At 41.1% G+C, this 13,924-nt stretch overlaps 2 protein-coding genes across 10 annotated transcripts in view; both read right to left on the bottom strand.

Annotated features, from left to right (window-relative positions):
- Positions 1-10,385, bottom strand: part of slc24a2 (solute carrier family 24 member 2) — a 44,280-nt gene extending 33,895 nt beyond the window's left edge. For 3 of the 9 annotated variants that reach the window (XM_079371923.1, XM_079371924.1, XM_079371927.1), the window contains exons 1-2: positions 9,487-10,385; positions 7,241-8,305 (exon numbers count right to left, since the gene is read on the bottom strand). In XM_079371923.1, coding sequence (XP_079228049.1) covers positions 7,241-8,131 — 891 coding nt within the window. In that variant the 5' untranslated portion in view covers positions 8,132-8,305; positions 9,487-10,385. Of the gene's footprint in view, positions 1-7,240; positions 8,306-9,110; positions 9,413-9,486 lie in introns of those variants that run through there. The other 6 variants (XM_079371920.1, XM_079371925.1, XM_079371926.1 and 3 more) reach the window with 4 other exon arrangements.
- Positions 1-13,924, bottom strand: part of etnppl (ethanolamine-phosphate phospho-lyase) — a 105,039-nt gene that overhangs the window by 70,712 nt on the left and 20,403 nt on the right. The gene's annotated exons all lie outside the window — the stretch shown is intronic.

Below are 13,924 nucleotides of genomic sequence, written 5' to 3'. Positions count from 1 at the left end.
ATTTCTTTCTGGATCCTACTTTAAAATCAATGCTAAATAAAAAAATAATTTAAAACTTACTTAAAAACTTCAAGCACAAGTACATCAACTCACAGTCCCTCTCCTCTGCATGGACTATGGGCTTTTTTTTCACGGCAAAATAATCAGCTTCATTGTTCTACTTATCACTAAAGCTGATTTCATTGTGCTTTTAATAACAGCACTGACACTGTTATAAGTGGCAGGGTGACTTTCAAACCCTCACCAAGGCAGCGAAGAGCCAGCGCATACACTGATAAGAATAAAGGAGGAAGCCAAACCGTACAATGACTGACAAAAGAGGACATAAAAAGCCTGCCATCAGCATCTGTGATGCCAATGAGAACTTGCGTCCATTCAAGGTGATTTAATCAGAACAATGCCAAAGTCCAGACAACTCATTGGCTGGTTAAAAACAGAAGAGGAGAAATGGTCAAAGAAGCAGCTCTGACTCGAGGTGATCAAACTTGGACTCCTCATTGCCATGGTGAGATCAAAGTAGCAGGCTTTGTATTTTTAAATTTTTGGCTCTGTTGTTGCTATATGAGCTCAAATCATTTACTTTCTCTCTGCAAGATATACTGTTTGGCTTTTTGCAGTTTACTTTTCCTTATCCTTATTTTTTCTCTTCTTTAAACGCTGCTCCTACATGCTCTCAGAGCTCGTCATTTGTACCTTTCTTACATGACATGGGAGCCTCAGTAGAACTCACACAAGCAACTTATTTAATTCCACCTACTTTTTTTATTCAAGGTCACTTTTACAACTTTCCTTTCAGAGGATAAAAACACGACAGCTCCCACCGCTTACATAGAAGTCTGCATGCAGTGCAAATCAAGGACAAAGGCACGTGGCGTTCAAAACACACCACACCAAGACATACAATTTCTATGAAAGATCAACCATAGTAGGTTACAATCCTTACATGCCTGCAAATGAGAGGGTAAGGATTCGGAGAATTGTATAAACCCTACTTTTAACATACATTTTAAAAATCGATATGATTTCTTCCAAATTAGCTTGAAAACTGCTTTTAATACAGCCCAAACCCTTTCAAGCCCAACAAAACCATCAATAACAGATGCAGTTTATAATCTGGTAGGAGTTCAGCAGTGCACATTTGGATTTTGCAGGAAATTAGGTTGACATCCGTCATAATGGGAGATAATCCCATGAACACGTCACAAACGACTAAAATAAACAGCCAGTGACGGAGATGATGCAGTGCAGCCTGGTTTTATAGTGGATGAGGTGGGAGTTTAGTGGAATTGGAGTGGATAAAAAAAAAAAAAAAAAAAAGAAGATAAGCACGTTACACTGGGTTTGATTTGCGAGTTACATAGAAAAGTCTACACTGGTGACTGAACGTCCACATCACACAGAGGACACACACGCAGTCTGCTCCTTGCACAAACCCGCCTCGTAACTGATCTTTGAAGCGCATCCTGTGGACGATCTTGCCTCTGTGACGCTATTTTTAGCTTGGTAATACATCAGAGGTCGCACCTTCCATTTCAGCAGAAGCAACATCTGCCTCAATATACTTGCTGGTTTATCCAACAATGATGATCACAGGCATCCCACATAGACTCCAGCCTGCAAGCTCAATTCGTTTCAATAGGAGGATGCGACTTTCCCCCCCAACCACATTTCCATCATTTAAACATTTAACACTCACACTTAAAAGTGTTTAAACCTCCTTATAAACACTGATAAAACTGAAACTATCCTTTATCACTCTCAGAATAAATACATTTTATTATGCTTTGAATTTAATTTTCAAGACTTTGGAGGTGTGACCGATCACATCCTGATTGAAATTTGCCTGGCTCATCGGACAGCAACAATACATGAACTGAAATGAGTGTTTCAGTCATCAGAGTCAGGAAGTAGAAGCACTGAAACCTTACGTATATTTCAATTTGCCACTTAATGGAGAGCAACACAATGTTATTGTATCTTTTATGTATTTGTGTCTATTTTGCGTTTGCAGCCGAGGTATCCCTTTTCCTCCTTGAAGATAACAATAAAGTCTTTAATAATGGCTACGCGACATGCTAAATTATTACGGAGCTTAACTCTGAGAGGTGATGCTCAACACAGTCGTGACATAAATATCCCAACATTAACGTCTGCCTTGAAAACGTAGACAACGTCGATACACCTTCAACACCTGTGACCTTCAGTGTTAGCCCACCATCATTAATACTTAGCCTGCAGGTGCTAAGCGTTGACTCTCTGCAGAGACACTCTTCTTGTGATTTGATTGCAGTATTAAGAAATAAATATCTGAGAATAACCTCATCCAGGTCACACCTTATATCAAAAGTGTACAGTATTTCAAAAGACATTATTTAAAAATGGGAATTGAATCTTGGAAACTGATACTCTTGAAATGCTTGGCTTTTGGTTTCAAGTGTTTTTTTTAATGGAGCTATGCTGTCATCAAATGAAATTCACTGTTCCTATACTAAGTATTCCATCGTTGCGTTTGCTGCTGCCTTTGAAATGGCATAGACACCACTCCGACTTCATTATCATAACTGACTGACTTCCAGTGCGTCAACCATGATTTGAACAAGTGGTCAGAGGTCTCCTCACTACACTCCTCTGTCTCTCATAAAACCATAGTGCACAAAGTGCTGGCTAATCTCATCTGCCGGGGCCAGTATTTTCAAAAGCAGCCAGTCAGTCCATCAGCCAAACAATGAGCGAGGCCACAAGATGACAAGATAAGCTGGGGTCGGCCTGGTGAGGTGGTCCTGAGGACAGTGATGGATGTGCAGATGATGACATGTAAAGACAAAGCCAGTCTTCTTTGTTGCTTTGAAGAACTGGCTCGTCGCCGTTAAATTCCTTTTTTTTTTTTTTAAACCATTTTTTAAAGCGTACAAATGTTAAAAGAAGAAAAAGTCTGAGACATTGGGAACTAAATTGCTACCTCAATGTAATCACTGTTAAGATGCCAGGATTGATTGGCTGGACTTACTGTTCTTTTTTTTTAACACAGAAAGCAAAAAAAAAAAAAAAAAAAGCGACCATTGGACCAATGATTGTTTCAGTGGGGCATCATCAGCAGCATGCTGCGTCAACTCAACGACGCACACATCTGTTGCTTTTTCAGTGAAAATGGCAGGAGAAATCTAAACCTATAGTACTATTAATCATCCTCCATCTTGCAATTTACCGATCCTCCAAGCTTGTGAGGCAACAAAATGATAGCCTTTTATCTCTATTGTGACCTTGAAGTGTCTTTGTTTAGACGGTGATGATTTACAGTGTGCGTGAGTGTGAGATGTGTTCAGATGATGTGGAAAAGACCCATGGGTGGACTATTCTGCTCCCTTCACGTACACACAGTGTGACCTAGTGTTCAGCAATCAGACCTTTGTGCATTGGCCCGAGTCGACTCCGACCGCATCAAAAGCCAAAGAATCTCAGGGAGGAGAGAACATGCACCAATCAAGAACAGCAACACGGTAAAAAGAAGCTATCTTTGGCCTATGAACCCCTGTCGCTCAGGGCCCAGGATGTGTGACAAGTTGTCAACTATTGGCATTAAAGCTGAGGAGGACCGACTTGACAGATGAGTCAAGTTAACAGCAAACACCATACCACTCCACTGCAAACACAACAAGACAGACTGACCATAGCCTCATTCATTTGTAACAAAAGCTGATTCTTTCAAGCATCGTGAAGTTTTTAATGCACGAATGCTGGGGATGAAAATGTACTTTGTAATAGCTGTCTTGTGTAGCCCTTGAAATTAGTCTCTTGTCGACATTTTCCCAATATTCAAAGGTGGTTTGAAGAAAAGTAGAAATCCATCATGTACCAAAGAGACTCTGACGGAGAGTCCCTTCCCTTTTTGTAAGATTAACCAGCAGCTAAGCACACGTTAGCTAACAAAAGGTAAACAACAAGAATCAAGTTACTACAACCTTCTAACTCAGTTGGACAATAAGTTCTGTATTATGGTTATGTTTGAGAGCTGATTAACATCCACCACGCAAATATTTGTTGTAACTCACCTGTAGTCGAACTATATCGGAGCGTTTTAGCTTGACCAGAGTCAATCTTAGCCACTTCTTCTCCAGTGGTAAAAAATGACTATTTCTAAAAACGTCACCAGATTAACTACAAAAAGCAATTCATGTCCGAGTGCTGTCTTTACAGCCAGTTCTAACTGACCCCAGTGGTTAAAGGAAAAATCGGTTTAAATTGAATAAGTTTGTGAGTGCTATGCTAAAAATCAAGTTTGGATGAAAAGATGTCATCAAGCAATTCAAGTATGGATTTAATACTAAAAAACTGCACAACTTAGATTTACAAAAAGTGCTTGAAACCATCAAGACACCATCACCTTCCAAACTATTAGATCTTGATAATCCTTACATTTAGCCACCTCGCACCCAATGGTCTGAAAGCAAGGCACTTTCTTTCCTTTTAAGCTGTATGTCAGTCTAAGTGCAAAGCATTATGGAGCCTTTATGAATGTGTTAACTGGATTTAGAGATTATCACAGATTGCATAGGAACCATTAGAAAGCTCTGAAACAATGCCTTTAAATAGACATTCACACTGAGGTCTGACAGTTCTGTTTGTGTCATATTGATGATGGTACACCTCGTCCCTGGGCAAAAAAAAAAAAAAACACTCCTCTGATCTGTCAAATGATGGAACAGCAAGCCCTGGTTCACTATTAAACTCTCTGCCTGGGAGCTAAGGCATTATTTTTGGGAGAATAAGAGAAACAAAGCAATCTATTTTTACGTTCCCAGAAGCAGAATAAACAAGTTACACGAAATAAACTTTTGGTGTTGATGATTAAAAAAAAAAAGATAAAGTGGTACAAGCAGTTATGTAAGGAGATAAAAGGAAGTGTTCGCAGACATTGCAAAATTGACTGAGGTCTCTGAAAAATTGCACTGCTTCATGCTAGTCCAAGAATTAAATTTTGCATGGTATTTATAGCATGGCTTGTTAATGGATGACTGCCAATTACCAAGCAAGCACCCTACACTCTCTTATCTTTAATGTGACACCACAACACTGCTTCCTTTTTTACTGCTGACTGTCTGTGTTTCTGTCTACGCTTGCATGTTACACACAACAGGAACATCCTAATATCATAATGCAGGAAATAATCTCAGGGAAGCCCATTTCAATCAAGTGTTTAGTTCAAGGGCACAGCGTCAAATGACACTCTATGGGTCCTTACGATGCAGTACGTCACACCTAAACGGTAATATATGGAGGATTAAGGAGACCTTGGAGCTCAGTCATGACAGTGAAATGATTAAAAAAAAAAAAAAAGAACTCACAGTTCAAAGTAGTGAATGTCAGCTAAAAATAAAAAGACAAAAAAAGCTAAGAGCCAGACCCTGTATCATATTTCACAGGACATCTTTATGAGTAGACTCACTCATCCTTGTCCTTGCCCTGCCATTTGGCTCTCCATTACTCATATATGAATTTAAACACACACACACACACACACACACACGACTAAATTGCCAATTAAATCTCAAAATAACACTAGTCTTAAAATATACACATGTCCCCAAAGTGTCTAAGCTTGATTAAAATCTGCTGTTTAGATGTTTCTAATAATATGTGTGCCATTCTAGTTCAAGACACCCCCCCCCCCCCACCACCAAAAAAAAAAGTAATTTCTTGTGTTGAGATTTCAAAGCAGGGTGCTGGGGGGACGAATGAGGAGAAGCTATCTGCAGTTAGTGTTTTTTAGGAGATAAGCCGTGATAGTGAGGTTTGATTGCTCATCTGTTTTTTTTCCCTTATTGAAAGTTTATTTTCCCAACACACACATACGCACAAGGCTCTTTGAGCCAAAGTACCCAGAATGCACTGCAGCTCAAGGTCACCTAAGTCTTCTCTTGCACTTAGGCTGCCTGCCTCCTTTCCTTTTTTTTTTTCTTCTCATATTTACCAAAATATAAGAGCTATGGGAGAAATTATTTTTCTTGCTTGCTTTTTGGGATTAAAATGAAACATTTTTGGTTAAAAAAGAAGAAGCCACGTTGGATCGTTGGTAGTTTTCCTCCCATCATTGTGTAACAAACAGTTTAAATATCCTTTATGTACTCAGAATAAATCCCCATTTAATTAAAGCTTTACAATGCAACTTTCTCAAAATTTAATTTCCATTTCATGTTACAAAGAAATCTAAATCCGTCCCGATAATCTGTACACCAGTATCAAATTGCACTGCAGTGTCTTTTGCCCTCAAGTGTCATTGAGGGGGAGGAATGCTATGTTAAGCTACACAATGGCTGAGACAGTTTTTGACTCTTTTTACTGATTGAGCTACCGATCAACACGTTACATTTTTTACACCAAATGACTCCCTACAACTCAAGCTCCCTTGGAGCAAAAAATACGGAGCAAAACTGGAACAAGCACTACAACAGCAGCAATCACAAAGTCAGCTGACGTATTTGGTGGACGCCTTCATGTTGCATGTGTTTAACATGTTTAAGCAACTATTTTAAAAAGCATTTTAAAGGGAATCTTTGCCTGAGGAAAAAAAAAATAACGCCTGTTTTTTTCCCCAAGGGATTTATTTGTCAGACGGGGACACAATTTGTAGAGCTTAACCCAGAATTACACATTTGACTCCTTTTTGTTTTAGTCCCAAAGTGGAATACTATAAGGCCAGCAGTATGCTGTATATCTTAGGACACAGGAATATACATTGGTCAAAGTGGTTGGTGAAAAAACTCAATATCTCTCACCTACTACGGGTTATTTTAACAACATTTAAATTGAGTGTTTATGGCGTAGGGTGGTCTCAGGAAAGGTATGTTTGACATGTTGGAAATGTGCTCTGAATTGGTCTCCCTTGGATGTGGTTGATTAGAACCAAGAAAAGATGCTTGAATAAAAACCATGTCTCGACCAACAACATGGTTTCATTTTTGGCTGGTTTGAAAATAAAGTCAAAGGAAGCTTGACTTGTTCAAATCTGCTGCAAAATCTGCTGCATGTGATGTGAAAGAGGATGAATATTTTCAATGCCAGAAGACACTCTGAACATCAATTCTATCAGCCAAAATACAAAACTCATTACTGCATTTCTATTGTAACTTGCTTATAGACTGATGTTTAAAAAAAAAACATTTTATACTCAGAGGAAATTGTCATAAAAAAAGATAGATTTACAGATATAATAACAAATAAATAAATCCAGAACTCAACTCACCTTGGGCTGCACTTCCACCTCTACCACTTGGTTCTTGTTCGTGCAACTTTTTACGAAGCCCTCCACATTACTGTTGAACTTCATGAAGATCACGTAGGCAGCGTAGCACGACAGCAGCGTGGCACTTTCCCACACCGAGATGATGTTATCCAGGAAGAAAATGATAAGCAAGATCAGATCCAGGATGTAGAAGGAGACGTCGCGGAACAGCGGCCACCATGTCAGGTTGAGGATCTCCTTGGAGAAAATGGCACACATTCCGATCACAAAGAGGATGTTGAAGACGGCAGAGCCTACGATGGTCCCGATGCCCACGTTGCTGTGCGAGATGAAGACGCCGATGATGGAGGTGAAGAGTTCTGGGGCTGAGCCCCCAGCTGCCATGAAGGTGGCGCCTGCAACGTCGTCCGAAATGGTCAGCTTCTCCGTGATGACCGTAAGAGCTGGGACGAAGAACTCGTCACACACTATGGCTAAGGCAATGAACATGTATATCATGCCAAACATGTGGAGGACCACTGCTCCTTTGCGCCTCTCATCAAGGGTAAAAAGGTCTCTTGGGTAATCCCCCTGGCTCTTATTGCTATCTGCTGTAGATTTCATGGCTATTGGCATGTCGGCTGATGCATTGGGGTCCGTCTGGGGTTGGGTGAAAAGTAGAGTCCTGTGGGGAACTGACTCTTGGAGACTCTCCTCGCTTTGACCCCCTGAGCTCCAGGTCAAGGCACTGAGCGAGATGGCACTTAAGGCCATCAGGCTGAAGACGAACCCTAAGATTCGTACTGGCCTCAGTTTTTTCCGTAGACACCGGTAGGCCTGCCGCTTACAGGCAGCACCCAACATGGGTCTGCTCCGCTCTAGTGAATCCATGCAGGGCTGATCTGAAGCCATGTCTGTGCAGCGTGTCCTCGCTCTCAAACGCTTGGTAGGAAGAGGGGAGAGTGGGGGAGCAGGATTTTACCGGAGACAGTGCATGGTGTTGTCTTCACTTTCAAATGAGCTGATGAGATTGTAGGTGCTTCCCAGGGTCTGGTTTGCCAAATGATGTCTTCATATTAGCCTCTGCTGTACAACATCAAAAGAATGAAGAACACATTACTATTAAGACAGGAAAAAAATTCAACAACTGAGCTCTCATAAATACCATCTAAATAAATAGGCCTGTTTGGATTCTGGGTAGGCATGGGTCCTTTTAAAGAACCAGTTTCTAAATGTGAGAACAACTGACAGAGAGTATATATTGCACATTTTCTTGTATCAGATGACAAAACGATTTGTAAATGCTGCTTCTCTTTTGATAACAATGCAAAGCCACTAACCTTGACCTTATTTTGCATAATTTTGAAAAAAGCACAGCAGATGGAAAAACCAATAATCATTGTTGCCCTGGAAAAGTCAGATACAAGTCAGGACTAATCTCCTCCTGCTCACTGCCTTAAAAAAGCTTTTTGTAGAGAGCAAATGCCAAACAACAATGTAATGCGGACGTGAAATAGCTTAAATGTGCATCTCTTGTGTGTAAAATTCTTCCTATGGTTGCAATATTGTTATTACTATCACAGCACAATGAAATCATTAGGCCTATCCTTTAGGAGAAAACGTGGGACTATAATAAAAATAATCAAGAACTTGTTCAAGCTTTCTCAAAGCTATGACAGTCAGTGTCGACGCTTGGGCTCTATGCACTTCAGATGAAAAACAAAAAGCCTTTTCAGGGATTGGAATTTCAAGTAAATCCCAATAAATTCAAACACGCAGCATGCAGCAAACAGACTGAAAACTTCAATAGGCAGATGGTTCTGCTAGTCTAACGATGTCAGTTTGGAATTGTGACGGCTCGCGGTCAAAATGGGAAACCTGCTGGTTTTACCTGAGAAAACCTCACAAAATGAGAAGGCCAGCGGTGTACGGACATCACTTGGCTGCAGTAAGTGAAAATGGTCAACGTTATGACGCTGCTGCTCAGGTAAGCAGAAAAAACACACACACACCACACATCCTGCCCTGGTTGACTTTTCAGAGATGCACAGCCCTGCTGCTTTTAAATTAAACATATTCCTTGACATGCCAGCTCCACTGACAACTCTTTTCCATCCCTGTCCTTCACTAAAGCCTTCGCCCTTTCAGCTCTACCATCACACAAGGAGACGACAAAACCGTCATACGACATGCAGCCCAACATTAGAGTTTCTCCGGTGAAGGCGCGTGATGCATGGAGAGGCTGCGCGCGCGCTGTCATACCTTACCTTTAACAGAGACGAAAAATCAGCCGCACGGCACAGCAGCAGGTAGGAATTAGGAAATCCTCTCCGGTGCCCTCTTGCTCTCATTGAGTAAATGTGACCGGTCGTCCGCTTTCCGACGACAGAGGAGGAGCTTTGGAGGGAGGGGTGGTGGTGGGGATGGTGGTAGGGTGGGAGGATGCTTTTCCAACTGCGCTCACCTCTCTCCCTCACAGCAGCAGCAGCAGCAGCAGCCCTCCCGTTTTCGATGAGAGGAGAGAGAGAGAAAAAAAACACCCGGTCAAAAATACCTTGCTAATGTAGCAGAATAATGTGCTGGGCTGGGCTCACCACGTGACGTGGTTTATTAATAAAGCCAGGTAACGCATCCTTTCCCGCTGGGTTCACGCCAAGGGGGGGCTTTGGTGATGTTGCATTTTGAGGGAGGAGTTGCCGTGGTTACACAGCAAAGGCAGTGTTTTCTACTCTTTTTTTTGCAATGATGACGGAACAGGTGGAAGCTCGTGAGCTTCACGGAACGCTTCAGGTCATTTCAAGGTTACATGAATGAGGTGGTCCTCTTACTTTGAAACCCTCTCTGACGAGGAGCCCAAGCTGCAGCATCATTGATCTGCAAGATGTACACTTGAAAGAGACTCTCTACATGAAAGAGTGTTCTACATGTCATCTGAAAATGAATCCTCAACTTTTTAGGAAATTTAAATATGTGTTGCCCCAGAGGCTGAGGCTTTCACAAGCCTCTTTTCAAAAATAAAGCTGCAGCTATCAGCTGGTTAGCTTATGTAAGACATGAAAAAGGCATGAGAGACTCCCCCTTCAAGTAAATACATTTTTCTGGACGTCATAGCTTACTGACCATTTTTCAGTTGTTCATAACAAGGTCTACAAATAATAATGTGTTGTTTGTGGGACTTTTTCTTGTGGGACTTTTTCTTCGTCTTAGTCACCATTTCTGGACTCTAAAACTGTTTTCTTACATAGCTTACTGTGTTTTTTTTTTTTCATACTGAAAAAACCCCCACCAAGATGTAACAATGCTTTACAGTAGCTCATTTGACAGAGACAGGCTAGCTGTCCCCTTTTGTAGTATTAAGCTGAGCAGCTGCTTGCAACAGCATAATATTGAGTGGATAGATGTAATACTGGTATCAACTCATTAAAACCCTTAAGAGGAAAGCAAACAGATGCATATCCAAAAATAACAACTCTTCCTTCCATTGGTACTTTTATGTATGCATTTATTCTTTTCAAACATTTTTGGTTTGAATACCAAATGGGACAGCAAACATGAAAAGGTCATCCATGCTTTACGCTCCGTTTTGTTTTATTTGTATGTCAACCAATCCCAAGCTTTCGGCTGACATAGCCATCAGTCCTGCAGCCCCTTGGGTCATCGTGTTTCCCCCTCATATCAGAAAAAGCCTCGCAACCCCTGAACATTAGTCCACAGGCCAAACCCTGTTGGATAGACACTGACACGCAATCTCTTCATGGTGTGACAAAGCATGTGTGACACTAATGGCCCAGTGCTGTATAATAAATCATGATTCAGTGACCTCATTGATTGGCCCCTCTTCTCTGCCCATCTCCTCTCTCCTGTAGCTGCCCCTTGTTACCTAATAGGAAACTCTAGGGCATTGACTTCATTTACCTCAGATTATCAATAGTTGAACGTTTCGTAACCATTATTCTTCAGTTCATATTTTCTTTGGGTCCTAAATTGGCTGATGGTTTTTTTCAGCCACGGCCCTGGCTTTTGAAAACACAACATATTTGTTGGCATATGAATATCATCAACTTCATCCAATTCAGACTGAAAAGAAAGCCTGCATTGAAAAACTGGATGTGCAGGGTTTAAAAAGAGTAGGACAAATATATTACATATATATAATTTTATGCCCAATTTAAGTTTTGTATCAGCATCACATTTCAAAAAAGGTTGAGACATTGGTAAGAAGAGGAGTCGTAAAATGGAACACCTCATGAACCTCATCTAAGCTTAAGTGCCAAAAGATTAACAAATCATTTTCTACAGCGCATGATGTAATTATAATAGTCAGAGAATCGGAAGTGATCTCTGTTATAAGGCAATATACATCCAGATGTTGCCACCATCTTTGGGTCTGGTATCATTTAAAATGGACTGAATTGAAGTGGAAAAGTTTCCTATACAGTCTGACAACAGTTGAATTTCGTTTGGAAGCCTTGGACACCCTGTTTTCTGAGCTGGATGGTATCAGGTGCATATAGTGCACATGGCATTGGTAACTAAGCCTTTAAAGGTTTTGTTGGTACATTGTGCTGCCTTCCCACAAAGTAGTAAACTTGACCTTAGGTTAACTGTTTTTGAATGGGTTGCTGGAATTAATTACAAAAAATGCAAGATGTCTATAAATAGTGACATTTCTCTGTTTTAATAATAAATAGTATGTTGTCTTGTCTACTATGCTGTGCTATTTCCAATCATAGAGTGATTGGATTTATAGATCTGACAATATTTTTGCGCATCAAATCAGTTCCTATCCAGGCCGTCAGCTCTTTTTCAACAATGAACCCCTCCTAGCTGCATGGTGCACACGCAGCCTCTGCAGCACACCACCACACTGACCACCCCTCATCTGGCTGCATTTCCAACATAAAAGTGATGACTGGTCACAGGTCGTGTGGGTTACGGTGGGGAGGAAGAGGGTTTGGCAGGGTGGGCGCAGGATGGTGGCAGTTGTTTTGATTTGTCTGAAATCTGTGCTGTGACAAAAACAACAGAAATTTCCATGCAGGCCCTGCCCCCCACCCGGCCCGTCCTCGCTTCGGCCCGGCAGCTAAATCCGAGCCATTGTGTCCCACATAGTTGTATGGATTTGTCAGCAATGAGGCAGGGGCAGTGGGGGGTAGATAGGGTGATGATAACCAAGCACGTTTTTCCGGTGTAGACGGGGGAACAATTGACTGAAGCAAGGTATTGAATTAACTCTAACAAACAAGTGCTTTTTCATAATAAGTCATGCTAAAAGCGGTTTGGTCCTGCAGCTGAGGAAAGCATTAAAAATGAAGAGTCCCTGGATAAGCTTTTTTCTGAGAGACTTGCTCCGGATTAGATGTTGAAAGCCTCATATTAGGCCCCCACCACCACCATCACCACCACAAGTCTGGACAAAGAGGCTTGGACGGGACCACCTGCCCCTTAGGAAAATACAGTCAGCAAAACAAAATAGGAACAGGCCTCAGCGGGATGCTCGGATAGTAAAATAGCGAATTGATGAGGACGGTAAAAGAGTTGAGTTCATGTTGAAAAAAGATTGTTCCAAGATAAAGAGTAAGAAACCCTTAACGATGAAAACCAGGGATTGGTAGGAAAGCTCTAAAGAGATAAACTAATTGATAATCCATGAGCAGCTCTGACGACTAAGTGACTGGAGCTGATTAGGTACAGTATGAGCACTAACTGTGAAAGTGGAGGGAGAGAGCTTTTCTGAAAGGATTCAGGATTTAAACAAAATATGGAATTGATCTTAAGCAGCCCCTCCGGACAACTTTAGGTGATTGATGTCTTTGGTTACTCTGCTACTGTTTTTAGTATTCTTTCTATTAATAGTGGTTAATTGGTGATGCTGATCTGCTGATGCTGTTCGTTAATACTTTCTTTACTGCTATAAATGACTTCTACTGGGGAAGCCTTTCAATTGTTTTTGTTTTGTTATTCATTTATGTAATTTATTAAGCTGAGGCTGATGGCAAATGTAATAAGATTTGCAGGCATGTCGTTCTGAACTTTGGGTTCTGGACAACATAAGAAGGAGCAATGGGTTAGCTATGGATACAATATAATATAATATATTCAGGTTTTATCAAACCAGTAGTAAATGGACTGGAGCTTGTAAAGCGCTTTTCTAGTCTTCTGGCCACTCAAAGCACTTTTTACACCACAAATCACACCTACCCATGCACACACTGGTGACAGAGGTTGCTATTTAAAGTGACCATTAGAAATAGCTAATCCCAATGATACACATGTATACACCGCCAATGAAGCGCTCCTTGGGGTTAAGTGTCTTGCCAATACCTGATCTTGAAGAGATTATTTTGGTGGGGTCACAACCATCACAACCTTCACTGTTGTAAAAATCCAATCTAATCTATGACCTTTAAGAATATAACCATTAAAAGTCAATGCTCTGAAGGGATGAACAGTGCAAAATAGACATTGATTACTGCCATTTAGGTCCCACGAGACAATAAGAAGACACTGAATGTTTGTTGATGGTACTACAATTGAGAAGTATGATGTGATGGAGGACAGCATTGATACAGGATGTGGGCTGCATTATAAGCCTAATCCTTATGTCAACAGTCCCACAGATGGGCTGACCTGCTGGGCTACAGGGATGAGGGTTTTTTTTCCAGGGGAGGGTGGGAGGAGAAGTTGAAAATCTTTGTTGCCTGT

The sequence above is a fragment of the Symphodus melops genome (genome assembly GCF_947650265.1).
Source record: "Symphodus melops genome assembly, chromosome: 20".
Classification (NCBI taxonomy): Eukaryota; Metazoa; Chordata; class Actinopteri; order Labriformes; family Labridae; genus Symphodus; species Symphodus melops.
This window is presented reverse-complemented; position numbering and strand designations above follow the sequence as displayed.